Source organism: Podarcis cretensis, assembly GCF_951804945.1.
Source record: "Podarcis cretensis genome assembly, chromosome: 11".
NCBI classification, from domain to species: domain Eukaryota; kingdom Metazoa; phylum Chordata; class Lepidosauria; order Squamata; family Lacertidae; genus Podarcis; species Podarcis cretensis.
The window spans coordinates 12178737-12201844 of NC_137180.1; the positions used below are offsets into that span (position 1 = coordinate 12178737).

The following is a 23108-nucleotide window of genomic DNA, read 5'->3' on the forward strand; positions in this document are numbered from 1 at the left end:
CTGTTCTACTGGAACAGTCAAGGCCATCCTTCCCATCATGAACGGATAAAGGAGAGGGCTCTGAGCACTTGTTTATTCAGCCAGATTTTTGTTTATACATTGACCCAGAGCTCAAGTTAATGGATTTTAGCTAAGGGAAAATAGGGATTTTGGTGCCTGTTTCAAACTGCCTGCACAGTCAGTTTTGGGTTTGGGAAACCCATTCCTTCAGACAGTGCAGAGCTAAATGGACTGACTCCGTAAAAGGCAGCTTCTCAAGTTCTTGTGTAATTAGGGTTACATTACAATCTGGATTGCCTTTTAGATATGGAATCCACCTTCCTGCAAATTTGTGCCGAAAAAGACTGAACTGTGGCAATAACTGAGCAAAATGTTTGAGGGAGACCTTCTGGGGCACCCTCTTCTACTGTTCTACAGTGGTACCTCGGGTTACATACGCTTCAGGTTACAGACTCCGCTAACCCAGAAATAGTTCCTCGGGTTAAGAACTTTGCTTCAGGATGAGAACCGAAATCTCGTGGCAGCAGCGGGAGGCCCCATTAGCTAAAGTGGTACCTCAGGTTAAGATCAGTTTCAGGTTAAGAACGGGCCTCCGGAATGAATTAAGTTTTTGACCCGAGGTACCACTGTACTATGTTTTTGCTGGGCTGATTATTATTTCCTTTTGGTGCCATTTCAATGCTATTGCCTGTTTTCATGGTTTTGTGTCAATTTGCAAGGACATCCCTGTATGGCAAAACTTCCCTTTCTCTCCCCCCACATGCCCCCCATATCTGGTCTGGAGAGTGGGGGGACCCTATACAGCAGCTCCTCAGGCTGCTTTCTGAAAAGCACTTGTTTGTTACATTTATATTCCACCTCCCCCCCCCCCATCTCAAGGCGTTGGACATGGTTCTCCTCTTCCCTATTTCATCCTCCCGACAGCCCTTTGAGGCAGGTTAGGCTAAGAGATGGTGACTGGCACAAGGTCACCCAGTGAGCTTCATGGCTGAGTGGGAATTCAAACCCTAGTCTCCCAGGTCCTAGTCCAATGCTCTAACCCAGGGGTCAGCAGACCTTTTCAGCAGGGGGCCGGTCCACTGTCCCTCAGACCTTGTGGGGGGCCAGACTATATTTTTTTTAAAAAAAAATTAACGAATTCCTATGCCCCACAAATAACCCAGAGATGCATTTTAAATAAAAGCACACCTTCTACTCATGTAAAAACACGCTGATTCCCAGATCTTCCACGGGCCGGATTTAGAAGGTGATTGGGCCAGATCCAGCCCCCGGGCCTTAGTTTGCCTACCCATGCTCTAACCATTACACCACACTTCTCTCTTGTGGCCTTATGCAGAATGGTGGAAATGGGGCTATAAGTGTTTGCTCCCTTCTTGAAGTGGTTTTAATTGCTGTGATTAAACGTTATTTAATGGTTGTTTGTGTTTTCTAGCTGTGGTTTGAGTGCTTCATTGTGTATTGTTATTATTAGGTTTATTACCCACTAGGGCAGGTTAGAGCAATATGAAATACAATGTTAAAACCATGTAAATCAATTACTGTTCTTGTCAAACTGTCTCTTTTCATTGTAACATTATCGGGCAATAGCCAACTAAGTTATACTCAGAGTAGATCCACTGAAATCAATAGACTTTAGTTTCTTTGCCCATTTTAATTTTATTTTAGGTTCTAATTTGTGAGAGACTACAATCATGTTTCTCTGTTAGAAGAATGGGCTTGGATATCACTTTGTTTTAATTTATTCATTAGCCACATTGAGCTCATTAAAGAAAGACAATATATAAATGCTTTAAATCAATTGATAATCCAAAAATATAAAAGGGTTTTAAACACAGGAGGAGAAAGGGAACAAATTATAGTTTATTGGACAACTTGCCATTTCTCCTTGACTGATAAATGATCACAGAATTATCACAGAAAGGGGATTGATAAGATTATTGCTGACTTATAATGATTGAAAAGCACTTTGAACATTAAAACTGCTGTAGAAATGATTGATATTTGAAATCCATTTCAGAGGTTCTTCCAAGTAGTTAACTACATTTTATGCATCAAAGGCTTGAGAGGTCCATATAAGCTACCAATTTTATTTTGCTTTGAGCATTGGAACATTATTTAAAAACAAGAAACAAATCCTCCTAGATCTCTCTCTGTAAATTAAAACAGTGAGCACCATAATGTTAGCATTGCGGATATAATGGAATTACTATACATTGACTTGACCCTTGCCATTGTGCAGAAGCAATGATAATTTGTGGCTTTATTGAAAGCCATTGAACACTCATATGTTCCTGAAGAATTAATGTCACTATTCCACCCTATAAAAGAGTAAGAAATTAGTGCCTGGATTACTGCATATCTGCACAGAGCTACTAAAGTAGACATTATACTAAATGTGCTGTTTCAGCCAAAGCTGTAGGGGCATATGTAGTTCTCTGTGCAGGGATGCGGGTGGCGCTGTGGTCTAAACCACTGAGCCTCTTGGGCTTGCTGATCAGAAGGTCAGCGGTTCAAATCCCTGCAACGGTGTGAGCTCTTATCACTCTGTCCCAGTTCCTGCCACCCTAGCAATTCAAAAGCACGCCAGTGCAGGTAGCTAAATAGGACCGCAGTGGCAGGAAGGTAAATGTCATTTCTGTGCTCTCTGGTTTCTATCACGGTGTTCCAGTTTGCCTCCTCCAAATGGAAGAAACCTGGGCAGTGCTGAATGACACTTCCATTGCCAGGTGTGTCCTGCTGGAAACAGAAAAAGGCTTTCCCCTTGGCCTGCCTGTATATCCACTCTGTTGCCAAGTGCTTTTGTGACATCACAAGAAACTCACAGCCAATGGCAACAGCTGGGGAGGCATCATCTTCATTGCTTTGAACCTCACAATGGTGGGTGGACCTGTCAGTGATTGTGTGCTTGTTTATTTGGGACACGGGTGGAGCTGTGGTCTAAACCACTGAGCCTCTTTGGCTTGCCCATCAGAAGGTCAGCAGTTCGAATCCGCACGACGGGGTGAGCTCCCGTTGCTCTGTCCCAGTTCCTGCCACCCTAGCAGTTCGAAAGCACACCAGTACAAGTAGATAAATAGGTACCGCTGTGGTGGGAAGGTGAATGGCGTTTCCGTGTTCTCTGGTTTCCGTCACAGTGTCCCATTGTGCCAGAAGCAGATTAGTCCTGCTGGCCGCATGACCCGGAAAGCTGTCTGCGGACAAACGCCGGCTCCCTCACCCTGAAAGTGAGAAGAGTGCAGCAACCCCATAGTCGCCTTTGACTGGACTTAACTGTCCAGGAGTCCTTTACCTTTTACCTTTGCACCTCCCGTTCCGCCACTTTGGGTAAAATGGGAAGTGCCGCATGGCAACCACCATCTAGGCTGCTCACCCCACCCCACCCCACCCCACCCCACCAACATCCGCATTGGTTTTGGGCTCTGCAAAATCTCACATGATTTCAGCATGATCTTGCCCCAAATCATCACGAATGCTGCCAGTAGGGCAAGCAAGGAGCTGACTGGGGCACCACCTGAGGCAGAGTGGACCTGCCTCACTCTGCCTAATACCTGGGCTGGCTCCATCTCTGTTACGTTTAGCAGAACATCACAACATTCTGCATTTCTCCTCCCACACTCCGCATCTTTGGCAGCCGCGTGGGATAGAGAGTTAAATGTGAAATTTCCGATATCATGAAACGTATTACGTTCTGTTCAGTTGTTACAAAGAGCGGGGTAGAATTTAAAACACACAGCTGTTGTTTTTAACAGCTGGATATTCAGCAACGTATCTGTTATTAGTGCTTAGACGCCACTCTCTCAGACTAAATTTTGTCAGCAAACAAATAGATAAAAAACGACTATACTTTTAGACTTATTTATGTATTGCATTATGTACAGCCTTTCTCCTGAGGCACCCAAGGTGGCTATAATATTGTAAAAATAAATATTGAAAGATATAAAGTGTTACGCTGCTGGTGTGAACATACCCTCAGTCTTGGAGGAAGAAAGCCATAGCATTTTTGCTCGGCTCATTTATCACCTGCAGAAGCTACCAAGCAAGCCCTGTATATGCATAATTGTAATTGCGTTGCCTTGGACAAAACAGACTTCACAGTTTTTTCTTAATGATCAAATGGTAAGCTGTTGATTTCTTTTTAACTGAAACCTAGTGCCGAGCCAATGGATGTTTCTGTCTCTTTTCAGTTATGAAGGAGATTCTTTCAGAACTGGGAATCCAGGGAGTAAGCAGCAGGTATTGTGTCTGTCATTCTTCTTTTCCTCTTATACATTCTCAGAGGGAAAGGGGCTGGAAACACCAATTATTCTTGTAATAATGGTAGTTTGTATGTAAGGAAATAGTAAGGAAAACCTCTCCCGTATATCTGTGTGTGTGTGTGTGTGTGTGTGTGTGTGTGTGTACACACACAAACACACACACACACATATATATATAGTTTTTCAAATTAAAGTTTTATAATCACATATCCAACATACAACATAAAAACAAGATTCCAAGGAATCTCCTGGATTTCCCTCCTCCCCTTTGTAGGTCCTATTGTTAGTCATTTCCTCCTGCATCTTTTTTGATAATCCAAATCTTTTACATCTCCACCGTGTCCAAAATTCACCAATTATTCCAAACCTACTAACAATTTTAACTGTTTACAATGGTTTTTAAGATAAATTATAAATTTTCCCCATTCCTTATTAACATCTTGGTCTTCCTGATTTCTGATCCTTCCGGTCATTTTTGCCCTTTCGTCATAATCCATCAACTTAATCTGCCATTCTTCTCTCCCATATATATCAACACAATGAGTTTGGGATTGTTCCCTCAGCTTTTAGGTTGCAACCTATATCCACTTCCCTGTGATTGAGCCCCATTGAACTCAGTGGGACTCAGTGGGAGCAGACATGTATAGAGTTGACTTGTTAGGCCGCATGCTTATACACCAGAGGTTAGGACTCCAACCACTAATGGCCCCAGCCAACAAGGCCACTGGTCAGGGATAATCAGAGTTGCAGCTCAGTCTGTATAACGTTTACTGCATGTGTAACTTGTTAAGATAGAGTTGTACATTTATCCACTCCATGTTTTCAGTATCTCCAGGTTTTGTCTTGCACATGGCACCTTAGTATGTTAGTAAATTTGGTTTTATACTTATAAGCCAGTTTGTGGTGTTGTTGTTTTGTTGTATTATTATTACTGTCACCACATTTGATACTTTGTGTGTATACTTACTAGTCACCATATATGCCATTTTTCAGTTTTAAAAAGCATTACAGTGGTACATACGCTTCAGGTTACATATGCTTCAGGTTACAGACTCCGCTAACCCAGAAATAATACCTCAGGTTAGGAACTTTGCTTCAGGATGAGAACAGAAATCGCTCGGCGGCGGCGCAGCGGCAGCAGGAGGCCCCATTAGCTAAAGTGGTGCTTCAGGTTAAGAACAGTTTCAGGTTAAGAACGGACCTCTGGAACAAATTAAGTACGTAACCAGAGGTACCACTGTATGGGACAGCGCACTGCATAAATCTAAAACGAGCTAACAAAAAGCGGAATAAAGGAAAATCCAACCATGAGAAAAACATGGTAAAAAAAGAAGCAAATCATCATACAGTAATGTTAAAAAGAAATATGGACTATGGAAACTTGATGATACAGAAAGGCAAACCATAAGCTATAAACACATCACTGCCTTAATGCAGTCTTATTCTTCATAGATTCTATTAAAACCTATGGCACATAAATTCAAGAAAATGAGCTTGAAATTGGCATGCCAGAATCCAGCGCTCAGATGTTGCTTTTTGCACGTGCAACAATAGAATTGTTACCACGGGCGAAGAAAATGTTGTCTTGTTTCTCAATGGTTCCATACGAACATGGTCAGGTTATCTGCACAGTTTCCAAATGATGTGAGATATCTGGTTGCTCACATACAACACCCCCCTGTGCCTATAAATATCTAGCTGACTTCCTTTTTACATAATGGGATGTTGATGAAATAAATTGCTTGAAGACGTCAAAGGAAGGGATGGGTCTCTGACTTTTTTCAAAGAGGCTTGCTGTGGATGGGGAGAGAAGAGGGAGTGATTAAGGATTCAAGGACAAGACCGACAAAAACCTCAATTCAGGTCCTGCCACTTTCAAAATGTTCGTCATTTCAGCTATTCCTAGTATATATTGTCACACACACACACACACACACACACACACACACACACCCAATCTCCAACGTGGGATCCCAGGGAGTTGGAGGCACTTACCCAGGGTCTGTGTTTCCTTTTGGGAAAGATGAGGCACAGCGGAGAGTGTGGTGTCTTTATGATATATGGTTTATTTACAAATCTATACAGCCTGAGCATTGGATGGCGATATCCACAGCAGTCACACTCCAAGAGGTTCTGCCCTCCCCCCCCCCCATAAGCTCAGCATTGGATTCATACAGCCCCCAGCCATAGCCATCTGAGTCTCTCTCTACTAGACCATGGATAGGCAAACTAAGACCCAGGGACTGGATCCGGCCCAATCGCCTTCTAAATCCAGCCCGCGGACGGTCCAGGAATCAGCATGTTTTTACATGAGTAGAATGTGTCCTTTTATTTAAAATGCATCTCTGGGTTATTTGTGGGGCATAGGAATTTGTTGATTTCCCCCCCTTCAAAATATAGTCTGGCCCCCCACAAGGTCTGAGGGACAGTGGACCAGCCCCCTGCTGAAAAAGTTTGCTGACCCCTGGTCTAGACCACTACTTCCTTCTCAGTTGCTTAACTCCTAACACTGACCTGTTCTAAACACATGGCTTCCCGTTATCTGTATCCCACCTATTCACAAGCTCACACACTGAATTCCATTCATGCTTTGTGTTCTAATGGCTCATTACCCTGCAGGCTGCCACTTCATGCAGTAGCACAGCCTGAGTAGGGTTGGCATATTTTGAAGCGCCAAAAAGGGGATGCTAGGACGACTCTCATTTTAAATACCCCTGCTATATGCAGGCTATAGAAGCTGAAATACCGTATTTTTCGCCCCATAGGGCGCACCTAGTTTGGGGGGGGGGGTAAAGGAAAAAAAAATACCGTATTTTTTGCTCTATAAGACTCACTTTTTCCTGCCTAAAAAGTAAGGGGAAATGTGTGTGCGTCTTATGGAGTGAATGTAGGCTGCGCAGCTATCCCAGAAGCCAGAACAGCAAGAGGGATGGCTGCTTTCACTGCGCAGCGATCCCTCTTGCTGTTCTGGCTTCTGGGATTCAGAATATTTTTTTTCTTGTTTTCCTCCTCCAAAAACTAGGTGCGTCTTGTCGACTGGTGCGTCTTATAGAGCGAAAAATACGGTATTTCTCCCCCCAGGTGCGGGGCTGGGGCAGGGGAAGTTCGAGCTTCCCCCAAACCCAGCCCCCAGAACAGACTGCTATCCGCTCAGCATGCCCCAGGCTTTGGGATGCAGGCAGCTCCCCGCAAGCCTAGGGAGCTCGGCGGGAACTCCCGCGGGCTCGCAAGGCTTGCGGATAGCTTCCTGAAGCCTGGAGAGCGAGAGGGGTCGCTGAAAGCCTGCATTCGCCCCATAGGACACACACACATTTCCCCTTCATTTTTGGAGGGGGAAAAGTGCGTCCTGTAGGGCGAAAAATACGGTATATTGCCAAAGGGGGCAGGAGAGGAGAAGAGCAAAGCAAGTCTTCAACCACAAGTTCTGTCTATGTCTCATCCAAAAAGTACAGCCAGAAACGTTTTGGCAATTTTTTTAAAAAATCCACCCAGCAGAATTTTTATCCCTGAAGAAGAGGACATGTCCTGGAAAAAGAGGACACATGGCAACTAAACCTGGCTTAGTTCTTAACACATTTTAATTTCCTAGGATTTGGAAGTGTCTCTTTTTTCTTATTCTTTTTTAGTGGTGAAAAGAAAAGAAAAAGAGAGAAGTGAATGAAAATGAGAAGAAAAGAAAAGAAAAATGCTCAATTACATCTCTATACATTAGTATACAGATGTATATAATTTTATTATCCTAGTAAAAATTTATTTATCAATAACCTATATTCTGTATAAAGTCATTCCAATTATCTTTATATTTATCCAAAGAAAGTCTGTGTTTATAAGCGGTCTGTTCACATGTTGCTACTATTGTCACATTGTCAAGTCATTCATTAAGGGGAATCATATCTCTGGTCTTCCAGTTCATCAGTATCCATCTCTTAGCCACCATTAGGGCATGTAAAATCCAGTTTTGCTGTCCCGTTATCACTTTCCATAAAATAGGTATATAGTTCAAAAGAATATTCACCTCTGAAAATCTTAATTTTTTTCATAGCATCTTATTTATATAGTATGTGTCTAATACATATCTTCATAAACAGGTCTAACAACCAGTTTTTAACACTCCAACCTTAATTAAATTCTAACACTAGCTTAATATGGAATTTAGGGTGTCTTGTATCCACAGATTCATAACAATATAGATGAGAGACACGTTCAGGAACAGCTTTAAATCCCTTAAGCAATTAGCTTTCCAAAACCTTATCTCCAATTACGTGCATATTTTATGTGCAAAGCAGGTGAAATACCCTCTCTCTGCCTCTCCCTGTCTCATTATGATCGTGTGAAATTAGTATAATCCTAAAATCAATCTTTAAAAAAACCCTCGTGTTTGAATGTGCAGGTTTACTCCCACCAAAATCCCCAAAGTGAAATACGAATTGACAGAATCTCCTTTGCTAACTGGATCTGTTTCTCCGCCGCCTCCTGTTCTGGTAAGTGCCTTATTTCCATTTTTCCTGATCAAGAAATATTTACAATTTGTCAGTGCTGGACATAGGAACATGTGAGAGGCTTCTTTGCCTTGCAGCTGAGCGCCTGTGGATTCGCAGGATATGTTTAACACTGTGACATTACACCTTAGGTGTGCTTCAAGTATCTGATGGGATCCTTATGTGTATCTGCCAGCTCACCCACCTCCCAGCGAAGAACGAGATCTTTTCCCAGAGCCGTCTTTCCCATACGGCTTAGTGGTGCGTTGCGCCAGGGCGCCGGCTTTTCAGGGGTGCCCCAACAAGTGGGGGAGCTGCGCGGCTTTGCCGACAGCCTCCCCTTTCCCTGCACACCCGCCAGCTGTGCCCTGTCAACCATATGGCGGGCGGGTGCGCAGCTTCCCTCCCAAGCCTCTGCGGGGATCACTCTCCTGCAGCGGCATGGGGGAGAGTTGCACCCACACACACACCCATGGCTGGCAGTGCGCAGCTTCACACACACCCCACTATCCATGCTAATTTTGGGGCGCTGAATGGATATTTGCACCCCAGCGCCGCATCTGCTAAAGACGGCCCTGCAAAAGGCACTGCTCTAAGTGTGCCCTGAATGAGGTCTGACCCAAGAACAAGCACACAAACCAAGTTTTGGAAAAGGAAAAGTTCATTTATTGAAACTGAAGAATAAAAGGAGTGTCTCCACCCACATCATTCAGCCCGGACACTGAGGTCCAGCTCCGAGGGCCTTCTGGAAGTTCCCTCACTGCGAGAAGTGAAGCTACAGGGAACCAGGCAGAGGGCCTTCTCAGTGGTGGCACCCGCCCTGTGGAATGCCCTCCCATCATATGTCAAGGAGATAAAGAACTATCTGACTTTTATAAGACATCTGAAGACAGCCCTGTTTAGGGAAGCTTTTAATGTTTGATCTTTTACAGTGGTACCTCGGTTTAAGAACAGCCCTGTTTACGAACGATTCGATTTACGAACTCCACAAAACCGGAAGTAGTGTCCCGCTTTGCGAACTTTACCTCAGTCTTAGAATGGAATCTGAATAGTGGAAGGGCACTGGCGGCAGGAGGCCTCATTAGGGAAAGCGTGCCTTGGTTTAAGAACGATTTTGGTATAAGAACAGACTTCTGGAATGGATTAAGTTCGCAAACCGAGATACTACTGTACTATGTTTTTATAGCCGCCCAGAGTGGCTGGGGCAGCCCAGCCAGATGGGCAGGGTATAAATAATAAAATTAATATTGTTGTTATCAAAAGCATATAAAGAACGGTGCAGCTTTAGGACTAATTTAAGTGTGGCAACACGGGCATCTACAGTGGTACCTCGGGTTACATACGCTTCAGGTTACAGACTCCGCTAACCCAGAAATAATACCTCAGTTAAGAACTTTGCTTCAGGATGAGATCAGAAACCGTGCTCTGGTGGCACGGCAGCAGCAGGAGGCCCCATTAGCTAAAGTGGTGCTTCAGGTTAAGAACAGTTTCAGGTTAAGAACGGACCTCCGGAACGAATTAAGTACGTAACCAGAGGTACCACTGTAATTGCAATTGTAGATGCATTTGATTATAGTCCTGACACATTGATAACTCTTAAGCAAAACAATTTAAGATATTCCATGCTAGGAGAAGAAAAATGGTGAGGGTTGGAACTATGGCGGACATTCATACAAATTTGTAGAAATCGGCTGGGATTGCCAAGTTAGACCTTTTTTCTGGCTCCAGCTGAGCCACTACTTGTCAGCAGAAGGATAAAAATGTCGGGGGGAAGCCTCTTAATCAGAATCAGGAGTGGGCTGCCTTAGGCCTGCAAGGTCTCTCGCTCTCGCTCTCCGCTCCGAACCTGAGGCATCAAAACCCTTCTGCAAAGCTTCATGGCCTAAAATGAAATGAAAGCTGTCTTTGCAAGGGCAGAGCGAAAGTGACACGGCGGAGCTAAAAAAGGCCAATGAACATTTTTTAAAAAAACAAAGCACAACTGCCTAAATGCGCTTTTCCCTCTCATAGTTGTATTATATGAGGGAGGGCTGTTAGTGAGATCCAAATCAAAGGTGACCCATAGTGAGAGTGTTTCCTTACTCTCCTCAGAAAATGCTAAGGGGGCATATCATATGTTTCTGACTCATCTTCCCTGCCACTGTCGCTGTAGCACCCTGCTTGTGGTTAACGCTTAGCTGGAATGAAATATTCAACGCAGCAATAGAGAAATTAAAATAATAATTTATTTGTCAGACAAATAAATGATAGGCACAGTGGTATATGTTTACCAAAGCTCTGCCCCCTCCAGCCCTGATGGCCAGCACTTATATTTCCTCAGCCCAGCCCCCTTGCTCCTCCTTTGGCTGCCTCTGTCCAATCAGCCTGGTTGAAATTCCTATTGGCTGTTTGCAAGAACCAATCATAAAAGATACACCCATTTCCTATTACCTTTTATGGGAGACAAAGAGCTATATTTCCTTCTATCCATAAATGGCAGATAAGTAGCCATATATCTTACATTTGCCTCGACAAGGCACCTTAATTACCAGATCACCTTTTGCCCCTGTTGCCCCTGCATTCCAAAACAAATGGCTAAAACAAATGGCTCGTGGTATTAAATTCTACCTAAACAGAGATCTTGGGTTCACATTCTCACACACCATCAATGAAATAAGAATCTAACATAAGAATCTAACATTTCTTACTTTCTAAATCCTTTGCCTAATTACATTAAGCCAACAAATCTCATACATAACATAGATAGCTTTTTAGAAGAAAAGGCCTTTGCAAAGTAAAAAGGAACTCAGTAAAAAACAGCTTCAAAAGAAGCCTCTTCAGTTTACACCCCCCTTTCCCAGCCAGCTGCTTTTCCCATTAGCTCTTCCCAAAATTTATTGCCCTTTAACTCTCTCAGTATACCTTAAACCTTAGGAAAATATGGCTAGAGTTCTGATGGGAGGCACATGGTATTATTTTCTGTTAAACAATAAATCTTACTATTTACCAACTCTTAATTAGTGTTTTTGCAGCTTGATTGTGAATATGCAGGGTCAGTGTAACATTTGCTCCCAGCCTGTAATTCCCTTTTACAACTTTGAGAAACTTGTCTCCTGCTACTGCTATAAATCAGGGGGGCCCTTGTTCAGGAGAGCAGAAAGATAAACAACTGCCAAAGTACTTAGCCAGCTGGTTTCTGCCTGGCATGAAACATACAAACATTTGCAAATATATCTTTAAGCTCATTTTAAAATACAGGCCTTGATCAGATGCCTCATCGCCACCCCAGGCAGTTGTGCAGCATGGCTTCAGCTTTTCTGAACACCTTTTTGATACATAACCCTTGAGCCTTGCCATATAAAATTTATAATTGGGAGAAAATCACTCCTAGCCAGGGGGAGCGATTTGCCCACAGGGCTAGATAAGAATTCTTCAAGACCCCCCAAGATTACTTCAATGAAAATAGGGGTGTATTATTATTATTATTATTATTATTATTATTATTCCCTACCCATCTGACTGCGTTGCCCCAGCCACTCTGGGTGGCCTCAAACACATATAAAAACAACATTAAAAATTTTAAAAACTTCCCTACACCTGGCTGCCTTCAGATGTCTTCTAAAGGTTATATAGTTACTTATCTCCTGGGCTCCAGGGTTGCTTAACTCCATACCCTCCAATATTTCTCCAATGAAAATGGAGACATCCTGAGAAAAAGCAGAATATTCCAGGATCAAAACAGAAACCGGGACTGTCCCTGGAAAATAGGGGCATCTGGAGGGTATGGACCTGTATTAAGGACTCATCCGATGGTTTCCCACTGTTGTTGCCTTGCTTTTCCCCTGCATTTAAAGCCAAGGTATCTCTGTCATGTCATGGGGTATTCTGTGGAGACAATTAGGTCAGAGCAGGAGAAAATGCAAAAGGGGAATATATATATATCGCTAGGTATGCCATGACTTATGCCAGGCCCCAGTCCACTGAGATGAACCAGGTTCTGGTGCCATAGGTCATCCTCGCAGGGGCATCGGTGAAAAATAAGACAAAGGTAAAGTGTGCTGAATGTCTTAAGCATTCTTCCTTTAGTGCCGTAAGCCTTACGTTAATTTAAAAAGAATGACTTCCTGCCAGATGGATTTGACATATGTGTCTAGGATTTCTGCTTGGTTGGTTTTTGGAAGTTTTTTTTTTTTCAAAAGGAAGGAAGGAAGGAAGGAAGGAAGGAAGGAAGAAGCAATGTTTTTCCTAGGGAGTAGTAAGGAAAGAATACTATTTCATACCCTCCAACACTTCTCCAATTAAAACAGGGACGTCCAATTCCACAATGATAATTTTACTATTTATACCCCACACATCTGACTGGGCTGCCCCAGCCACTCTGGGCGGCTTCCAACATATATAAAAACATAATAAAACATTGAACATTTTTTTAAGAAAACCAAGCACTTCCTTATACAGGGCTGTCTTCAGATGGCTCAGGGGTCAGATAACTCCATACCTGCCAACGTTTATCAGATGAAAATAGAGATGTCCGCGGGTGGCGCTTTGGGTTAAACCACAGAGCCTAGTGCTTGCTGATCAGAAGGTCGGCGGTTCGAATCTCCGTGACGGGGTGAACTCCCATTGCTCGGTCCCTGCTCATGCCAACCTAGCAGTTCGAAAGCACGTCAAAGTGCAAGTAGATAAATAGGTACCCCTCTGGCGGGAAGGAAAACGGCGTTTCTGTGTGCTGCTCTGGTTTGCCAGAAGTGGCTTAGTCATGCTGGCCACATGACCCGGAAGCTGTACGCCGGCTCCCTTGGCCAATAAAGAAAGATGAGCTCCATGACTGGACCTAATGGTCAGGGGTTCCTTTACCTTTACCTTTAAGGAAAAGTAAGACATTCCAGGTTCAAATCAGAAACCGGGATGGCTTCTGTAAATCTGGGACTGTCCCTGGTGGGTCTGCTATTTCCCCTACTGAGACAGGTAATATATCACAGGCTCGTGGTTACTGCATCACTTCTTGACCCCCTTGGCAACCTGTGCTATTGGGCACCAAGAGATTGTTAGGATATTTCCGTTCCACCTTAAAAGGGAGCAGGATGTTTGTGTCACAGCCTGCGTATTTCCTGTTCACAGGATGTTTCTGTTTTGATAGAGCTGTTGTCTCTCTCTCTCTCTGCGCCTGAACACGCAAGCAGGCAGTCATGTTTTTCTTTGTTCTGACCAACGCTGAATAAACTTCTAAATGATACTCTCCTGAGTTCAACTTTCGCTGTGCATTATCTGCTGATAGAGCGTGCACCAGTTCTGGAATGTGGAAAGGTATTTTCTGGAGCTTGTGTCGCTAATTGCTGATACTGCGTTTCTACGGAAGGTCGATGGACGTCCGGAGACCTCTTGGGAGCCATGGTGGACTTTGTCTCCCTGGCAGTATCCCAACAGAGATATCCTGCCTCAAGAAGTAGATTTTGGGGTACCATGAAAAATGATTATATTTTTACCCCACCTGATTTGGATTTGTGCCTCCGGACCAAAATAGCCCAGGCGGTCTCTGACCCACAGAGCCTCAACATGGTAATTTGTTGGCGATGTGGCTGATTCCTGGCATTGGGCAGCAACAGCAAGAAGAGACATAGCTTTCTTTCCCACAACACACCCGCAGCCCAGCTTCCCGCCCTTTGGATTAAATGCTAAATTTGGAAGTGTGGAAACTGCCCCTTGAAAAAGAAGCAAAGGTGGCAGTTTTATTAAGGGAGGAAAAACCCTCTAGAACCTCAGTACTAATCAAGATGTTACAAAAACACAGCAAGCTTTTAGGTTCTCTAGAACTTCACCAGGCAAAATGTTACACGGGGTAGTGTGCGAGGGGGAAACAATGCATTTTTCAAAAGCTAGGTTAGTGCTGTAGCCAAGAAATCGACTTGTAGACTTAATTCGATTTTCAAAATTGAAAAATTGAATTATCTTTTGCTCCTGTGAGCTCTCCACGTTAACATGGGGTGCATGATACAGGTGAAAGCCCATATCTAACTCAGGGTGGATCTACACACAGGAAGAAAATTCTATAAATAAGTCAGAATTTAAATCATTATGACAAAAGGGGGGGGGATGCTATGTAAAATGGCAAAAAAAATGTTAAGTTGTGGGCGAACATAGCAGACGACACAGCGATTTCTCCAGAGCAGCTCTTTACTTGCAAGCTGGACAGAACTGAACAGCAAACAGCTCAGCCGGCCTGCTTTTATAGGCAGCCGGCTGTCAACATTGTAGCAACAACAACCCAGAGTTTCCCGCCTAAAGTAACTGACGTGGACCTGAGTGAAAACTATCTACAGACCTGAGTGAAAACTATCTACAGTATCCCCCTGCTGGCCCAGGGTGAAACTTCACTACATAACAAAAAATAATTCTTTACTCTGCAGCACCATCTGGTGTTGCATGTTTATAACACATTCAGAGTGCTGTTTTTTGACTAGCTGAGTCCGAAATGTTATATTATTGTAAACTGTCCTGCAGTCAGTTTTGATTAAGAGTGGTGTTTGCAAATTTTAAACAAATGGATCCAAGGGCATAGTTGATTTCTTGCACACATATTGGGGTTTGAGATGCTTTGCCGCTGCTAAATTCTGCAGGCTGCTGTTGTGTAAGTACTGATTCCCATGCACAGGTGCAACTGGAGCAGTTTTGCCTACATCCTTCCCCCAGAGGACCAAACAGCAGGCTTAAAATTTAACAAATATAAATAAATGAACCCTTTTTCTATCGCAGCTGTGTTTGCCATTCTTGTTGTGTAAGGGAGCTCTTAGAAACCTTTCAGGTCTCCTTTTTGTACTTCTTCCAGCACTGCAAGAGAAAGTCTTTGCCTCTCTATGATCTACATATATTGTCTCCTGCAGATGTGATTTGAAAAGCATTGCTCAGATGCTATTTCAAATAAACTATTTGCTGGAGGGACCCATTTAAACGATCCTTGAATCATTTGCTTATATACATTTCCCGGCTTGCCCCATTATCACCATTGCTTAGCAGATTAATTACTCTGTACTTAATTTGCTTAGCAATTAAACCACCAATTAAATATTTGTCTACATAACATACTCCTTGGCAAATGAATTAATTAGTAGTGAACGTTGAGAAATGACTTGTTAAGCAGGAGGGCATTGTGTTTAAAAGAATAGGTTTGGTTACATTGTGCTACGACTTATTAATAATAGCTTTATTAATTAAATAAATGCCGAGGATTTGCACTAATCCCTTTAGGTGCTGGAACATAAGATAGGATAATCAAATACAAAATCAGAGTAAGATCTCCTAATACATTGCTGCAGAGGGGGTTCGACAGTAGGATGAATGAGAGAACAAGATTATGGACCACTTTAATTCTGGATCAATATTGTAACAACAATATTCATCTCTCCCTTTCCACTGCCACCAAGGAGGAAATAAGTGTGCCGAAAAGGGGACTGCGCTATGAGGGGGAGAAATGTGACTCTTAACACTGAAAGCCTGCTGTCTCTCATAGTAGAGAAGTTAATTTTTAGAAAAGAGGCGGCGGGGTGTGTGTGTGTTAATCCTTATTTATAGTAGCTCATATTAACTAATACTTAATGGCTTTCCACTCAGACACCTCAGCTGCAGGATTTACATTCAGTGCGTAACCAAGCAATGGACATGATTACAAAGGCCTTTACTTTGCTGGACTCCGAGTTTCAGAAGCTCAGCACGTAGGTATTGTTTGGCATCAATGGAAATGTTGTTTCTTCTTCTTCTTCTTCTTCTTCTGGATCCTTCATTCTCTTATTTTTTTATTCATTTTTGTCTTTAACAATTATCATCACAAATCCCCAGACTTCCCTCCACCCCTCAGTGGTTTCCCTCGTTATTCTTTTCCAACCATCGTCTATGGTTCTCCATATTTACTTAATACTCCAATCTCACCATAGTTCTCCTTACATTGCAAGTGTTTTTTTTAAAAAAATATATAATCCTACCATTGTTTTTAATTGTTTATAGTTTTCTTTTAAGTAACATATAAATTTTCCCCATTCTTTATTAAATTGATCATCTTCTTGATTTCTGATCTTCCCAGTTATTTTCGCCATTTCGGCATAGTCCATCATCTTTACCAGCCATTCTTCTCTTGTGGGTACTTTGTCTTCCTTCCATCTTTGGGCAAATAACATCCATGCAGCTGTCGTAGCATACATAAACAGTCTTTTCAGCTCCTTTTCTGTATTTCTGGACCTAGAATTCCTAGTAAAATAGCTTCTGGTTTTTTCACAAAAGTAATTTTAAACATTTTTTTAACGCATTATAAATCATTTCCCAATATGCTTTTGTCATTTGCATGTCCACCACATGTGGTAGAATGTGCCTTCTTTCTCTTTACACTTAATGGAAATGTTGTTGCATCTAATGCACGGTTTCCCAAACTTGGGTCTTCAGCTGTTTTTGGACTACAGTTCCCATCATCCTGGCCACTGGTCCTGCTAGCTTGGGACGATAGGAGTTGTAGTCCAAAAACAACTGGAGACCCAGGTTTGGTCTCCAGTGAAGGACAACAGTCAATGTCTTTAGATGATTGAAATCACCACACTACACCCTGTATACATTGGTGAGCTCCTTGTTGGTGGGACCGGGCGCGACACACATGTATTCCCTTGCCCCAGTTTTTAATCCACTGTTTCGTGGAAGTTTGGTATATCAGAAAGCTTGTATCTTAAATATTTTACAAAGTGATTGGCCTTGGCATAGGTCAGCAAAAAACCTGAGGACATGCCCACAGTGGATCTCAGGTTTTCAGATCTTGGGGAGAGTGGGGAAGTACTAATTGAGGAGAGGGAACAACACAGAGTGTGAATATATCCCATCAATACATCCCACTAGTGTGGAGAGGAAACACTGACAAGATTTCAGCTGAGAACTCAGGTGTTATAAGGGGGGGGGGGAACACTGCTCCTTTTCCCTTATGGGCTATCCAAGAGCCCATATAGAGTCCTTAGGTGGGTTCCCTATCGGTAGGAGAAAATAACAGAGGCCAACCACAGAATATTGAGAAGCAAAGCAGCTAGTAAGCCTGTTCTTTATTAAACTGTTGCAGCAGGGGCCTCACTCACCACACGCAGGAGGGAGGAGGAACCCCAAGCAATGGTCAACAAGCCCTTATATAGGCATTTGAAATTGCCTTATATAGACTTTTGAAATTGCTCAAGACCACCTCCCAAAACATCATACATGCATCACAGAAGGGGGCAGTCTAGAGCAGAAATACACCACAGGAGGTGGTCTACAGCAGAAATCCTGTTTGCCAGGATATCTGTTAATGGACACTGATTGCTTTATCTGGGCAGCCTGCCCACTCTTTTGTGATGGTAAATATGTTTGGTTCCTGAATCCAGGTCACAGGCTCACCCTATTCATACACAAATATGCCCTTAAGACAGGTAAGCAAAAGACAATGGAGAGCCTTTCCCATTTCCTTCCTCCTTGCAGAGAAATATTTAAGGTCAATTTGGGAGAGTCAAAATGGTTTGGGAGAGTCAAAATGGGTTCAGGATTGCTCTCCTGTACTATTTCAGACACGTGGTTTATATACTTATATATATCTTTGCCTTGTACATCATTTTATATTTGGGACCTTAGAATACTTGTAACACAAGTTTTGTCCAAAACTGAGTTCACCTCAGGTTTGGACAAAAGCGCACATAATAAAATTTGCACTCTGGTATGTACACAGCTTGAAGCGGGTGGCGCTGTGGGTTAAACCACAGAACCTAGGACTTTCCGATCAGAAGGTCAGCGGTTCGAATCCCCCCGACGGGGTAAGCTCCCGTTGCTCGGTCCCTGCTCCTGCCAACCTAGCAGTTCAAAAGCACGTCAAAGTGCAAGTAGATAAATAGGTACCACTTTGGCGGGAAGGTAAATGGCGTTTCCGTGCGCTGCTCTGGTTTGCCAGAAGCGGCTTAGTCATACTGGCCACATGACCCGGAAGCTGTACGCCGGCTCCCTCGGCCAGTAAAGCAAGATGAGCGCTGCAACCCCAGAGTCGGCCACAACTGGACCTAATGGTCAGGGGTTCCTTTACCTTTATGTACACAGCTTATGAGGCCTAGCCTGGAAGGAGTACACATTCCGCTTTCCTCTGCATCTAGCATGCTCCCACTGCTGGTTTGTGAAGCTGTATACTCAGACTTTAGCCGCAATCCACATCTGTTCCTGTAGTTTCTTGAAAAATACTGCGTTTTGATCTGTCCCCTGAAAAACCTCCAGATTGGATCTAATTTGAAAATTTAAATGGGCGTTGGGTTGTGCATTTGTTTGTTTGTTAAAATAAAAAATAAAATAAATGGGGGGGGGGAGAGGAAATGTAAGCCACATGACGACATCCATGCCCCCTTTGTGCCTCCTCATGTGGACAAATCGTGGTTGACTTGGAAACACATCAGGCTTTGCTGAAGTGTACAATGACATACAAATGGGATTTGATACACAGCAGGGGTGCTGGTGGAAATAGTTCCCTGGTTTCCAGCCCAAAGTCTCCTCTTAGCAAACAGACAGGCTTGCCAAAGGAAATGCAAAAAGCGCAGAGCCACTTTCCAGCTCTCCGAAACACCAAGCCAGCATGCCACCTGGGAAGGCGCAGTTGGAGGAAGGATAAAAATATCCACGGAGGAAAACCAAGGCAAGCTGAAAAGTTGTGTGAAAAAAACCAGGAGAGAAAAAGTCAGCCCCCAGCCAAACTAAGTTCCACTTCTTTATAAGCTTCCTTAATATAAAACCCATCTCATTTCAACTCATAGGCTACATTCTGGTTACACCCCTGAATAACTTTACTCCTCATTAAAAATTAAAGTAAAGGTAAAGGGACCCCTGACCATTAGGTCCAGTCGTGGCCGACTCTGGGGTTGCGGCGCTCATCTCACTTTATTGGCCGAGGGAGCCGGCGTACAGCTTCCGGGCCATGTGGCCAGCATGACTAAGCCGCTTCTGGTAAACCAGAGCAGCGCACAGAAACACCGTTTACCTTCTCGCTGGAACGGTATCTATTTATCTACTTGCACTTGACGTGCTTTTGAACTGCTAGGTTGGCAGGAGCAGGGACCGAGCAACAGGAGCTCACCCCATGGCGGGGATTCAAACCGCCGACCTTCTGATTGGCAAGTCCTAGGCTCTGTGGTTTAACCCACAGCGCCACCCGCGTCCCCACATTAAAAATTAGTCCTCTCTTAATTAAGGACTTATACCAAGATTCTAGGTCTTCTTCGTTCCCCTTCCTTTAATTCTGTCCCTGAATCTTGTCAAAACTACATCATACTTCCCACCCAAGCCAGAAAAAAAGAACATTGCAAGCATTTGTCTCTCTCTGAAAGAGAGACTTTACTCCATGACACACTTTTCTCAAACTAATTGCCCAGACCAAAAGCTTCTGTCTCTAAATGGGGGATGGGAGGAGTTGTCTGAGAGAAACACAATATTTCTTTTTAGCAAACAGGTGGTGCCAACCTCACTAAAATAATTCACAGATGAATGAAACTCAGCTTTCTACTCCCCCGTGCCCTGAAATTAAATCTTCTGAACCTATATTAGCGTAACATTTAACTATGATTTACTTAAAAGTGATCTATGGATTTCTACCTTTGGGTTTAACATAAAAGCACACATTTGAGTAATTACCAGTCAACAGGCAAAGTGATTGCTCACCTGCCTTGACATTGACGTGTCCAGTTCATATTTTTAGATCCCTGCCCTTTCATCCTATCTTCTGTATCACCTGCCCTGTGAAACGCCCTCCCACCAGATGTCAAAGGGAACAACAACTACCAGACTTTTAGAAGTCATCTGAAGGCAGCCCTGTTTAGGGAAGCTTTTAATGTTTGATGCATTACGGTATTTTAATATTTTGTTGGAAACCAGATGGGTAGCATATAAATAATATATTATTATTATTATTATTATTATTATTATTATTATTAGGGTACTCCATGAACTACTGCTTGCCAGTTTAACCAAACAGAAGCATAGGTAATTCTTAACCCTGAGCAGGAAACTTGTAAAATGGAAAGGTTCTCAAAAATATTTAAAGCATTAAGATATTTCATCACTAATTAAACAAAAAGTTCTGTGTTGTCCTGGCACAGGCCTGAATCAGTCACAGAGATTCTCTCTTTTTCACCTTGTTTTTAATTAAAATAGGGGGGGGGGACCAGGATTCACTTGTCTAGGGTTTCTTCAAGCTCAATCAACCATCAAGACTCATCTTCAAAGGAAGATGTAGAGACTACCACTGTTTTTATCTCAACATCTGTATGGTAGGAAGAATGATCCCTGTATTCAAGGAGGATCTTTTCTGCTCCTCCAGTCTTCATGATCCTTGTGGCTTCTTGAACCCAAACATTTAAACCTTTTATTTTCTCCTGTGATCGTCTTTTCAGTGCAAAAGCTGAACTGGTCCAGGAAACACTGACTTTTCAACGTGAAAAAGAGCAGTTCAACAAACATTTTAAAAATCAACAGAAGGTAAGTTTCTGTTCCTCCATGAAATTCTGGAACTAACATTCCTACATCATCTTAGGTAGCTTTCACATGTGACAATTGTTTGGTACACTGATGAGTAAATGGTCAAAACAGGTTGAAGAAAGAGGAAATCCAGTGATGACCATAGCAAACTTTTAGAATGGCTGGTATTGCTTAATGGGGTACATTTGACATGGAGAACATGGTTAGCAACCATCAACACATGACCTGCTCTGGAGAGATGTTTGAGGGTTGAGTCCCGCTAATTGTGATTAGTGGGAGCGGGTGGCGCTGTGGTCTAAACCACGGAGTCTCTTGGGCTTGCCGATTGGAAGGTCGGCGGTTTGAATCTGTGCAACGGAGTGCACTCCCATTGCTCTGTCCCAGCTCCTGCTAACCTAGCAGGTTCGAAAGCACACCAGTGCAAGTAGATAAATAGTTACCACTGTAGTGGGAAGGAAAACAGCATTTCCAGGTACTCTGGCACTCATCATGGTGTCCCGTTGCGCCACAAACGGTTTAGTCATGCTGGCCACAACTCAGAAAGCTGTCTGTGGACAAACGCCAGCTCCCTCAGCCTGAAAGTGAGAAGAGCGCCACAACCCCATAGTCACCTTTGACTGGACTTAACCATCCAGGGATCCCTTACCTTTTACCTTAATTGTGATTTAATGGTTTGATGCAGTGACGCTTCTGTTGCTAGATCGTTTTGAAATATTGTCCGCTTGCTTGGATTTTGTTGTTGTTACCTACGGAAGAATAATATTTAAAATAGTTGGAAGAATTATAGGCCAGGGATGGGTGGACTTTCAGTTTGTGGGAACTTTTTAAACTACAACCCCAAGATCCACCAATCGGAGGCTGGTGCAAAAAGATTTCCATTGAAAATTAAAGAATTCTGAGCCCATAAATATATCTAAGTATCGGAACTGAATGGAGCTCACAGCCCCCCTGCAGAGAAACCCACTCACGGTTATACCAGACTCCCTTCATTTCAGGCATATAATTTAGGGTTTGGCTGGGGCTGGGATTTTCTTGCTGCTATGGTTAAACATTTGGGAGTAAGGTCTCCTTGCTGATCCACTGCAAATCACACAAGAGTTATAAGAATCTATCTTTCCACCACCTGTGAGCATTTTAAATCAGATCTCTGGAGCTATTCTGAATGTCTCATTGATCTCTGTCACTGAGATCTTGTTATGGCCATTGGAACAACAGTCCCTTGCCAGCAGGGGCAGCCCTTTTCTTAACATAGTGCAAGAGTTGAATCCGATGGGTAGAGACCCCATTGGCAAGGCCCAGTGTTAATCTATCACAGGACAGTCCAACCTTGAGTCACCTGTGGGCCACAAGATCAGCATTCAAGAGAAAGCATCAAACATGAAGTGGTACTTCAGGTTAAGAACAGTTTCAGGTTAAGAACGGACCTCCGGAACGAATTAAGTACTTAACCCGAGGTACTATTGTATAAAGAAATACAGTCAAACCTCGGTTGTCAAACGTAATCCATTCCGGAAGACTGCTTGGCTTCCCAAACATTCGACAACTGAGGCGCGGCTTCCGATGGGTTGCAAGAGCTTCTTGCACTCACGTGGAAGCCGCGTTGGACTTCGGGTTCTGAAAACTGGAGCATTTACTTCCGGGTTTTTGGCATTCGGGAGCTGAAATGTTTGAAAAAGGAGCCATTCGAGAACCGAGGTTTGACTGCAAAGTGATACAAAGAAAAAAGAGGAAGAGAAAAATAAAAAGGCAAAAAATGTGTAGAGAGAAAAAAACAATATATGAATATATAAAAAATACCCTACTCTTTTATAGATTTGATATTATTATCCCAATACGCATATAAATATTAACAGCTTACTACATTTTGTATAAACTCATTCCAAATACTGTCATA

General features: G+C 43.1%; 1 protein-coding gene across 3 annotated transcripts in view; it reads left to right on the forward strand.

The window, feature by feature from the left end:
* LOC307226702 (kelch domain-containing protein 3-like) overlaps window positions 1-23108 on the forward strand; it is a 79231-nt gene that overhangs the window by 50665 nt on the left and 5458 nt on the right. For all 3 annotated transcript variants that reach the window (XM_079995626.1, XM_079995628.1, XM_079995627.1), the window contains exons 14-17: window positions 4185-4233; window positions 8647-8737; window positions 16322-16422; window positions 21130-21214. In XM_079995626.1, coding sequence (XP_079851752.1) covers window positions 4185-4233; window positions 8647-8737; window positions 16322-16422; window positions 21130-21214 — 326 coding nt within the window. The remainder of the gene's footprint in view (window positions 1-4184; window positions 4234-8646; window positions 8738-16321; window positions 16423-21129; window positions 21215-23108) is intronic.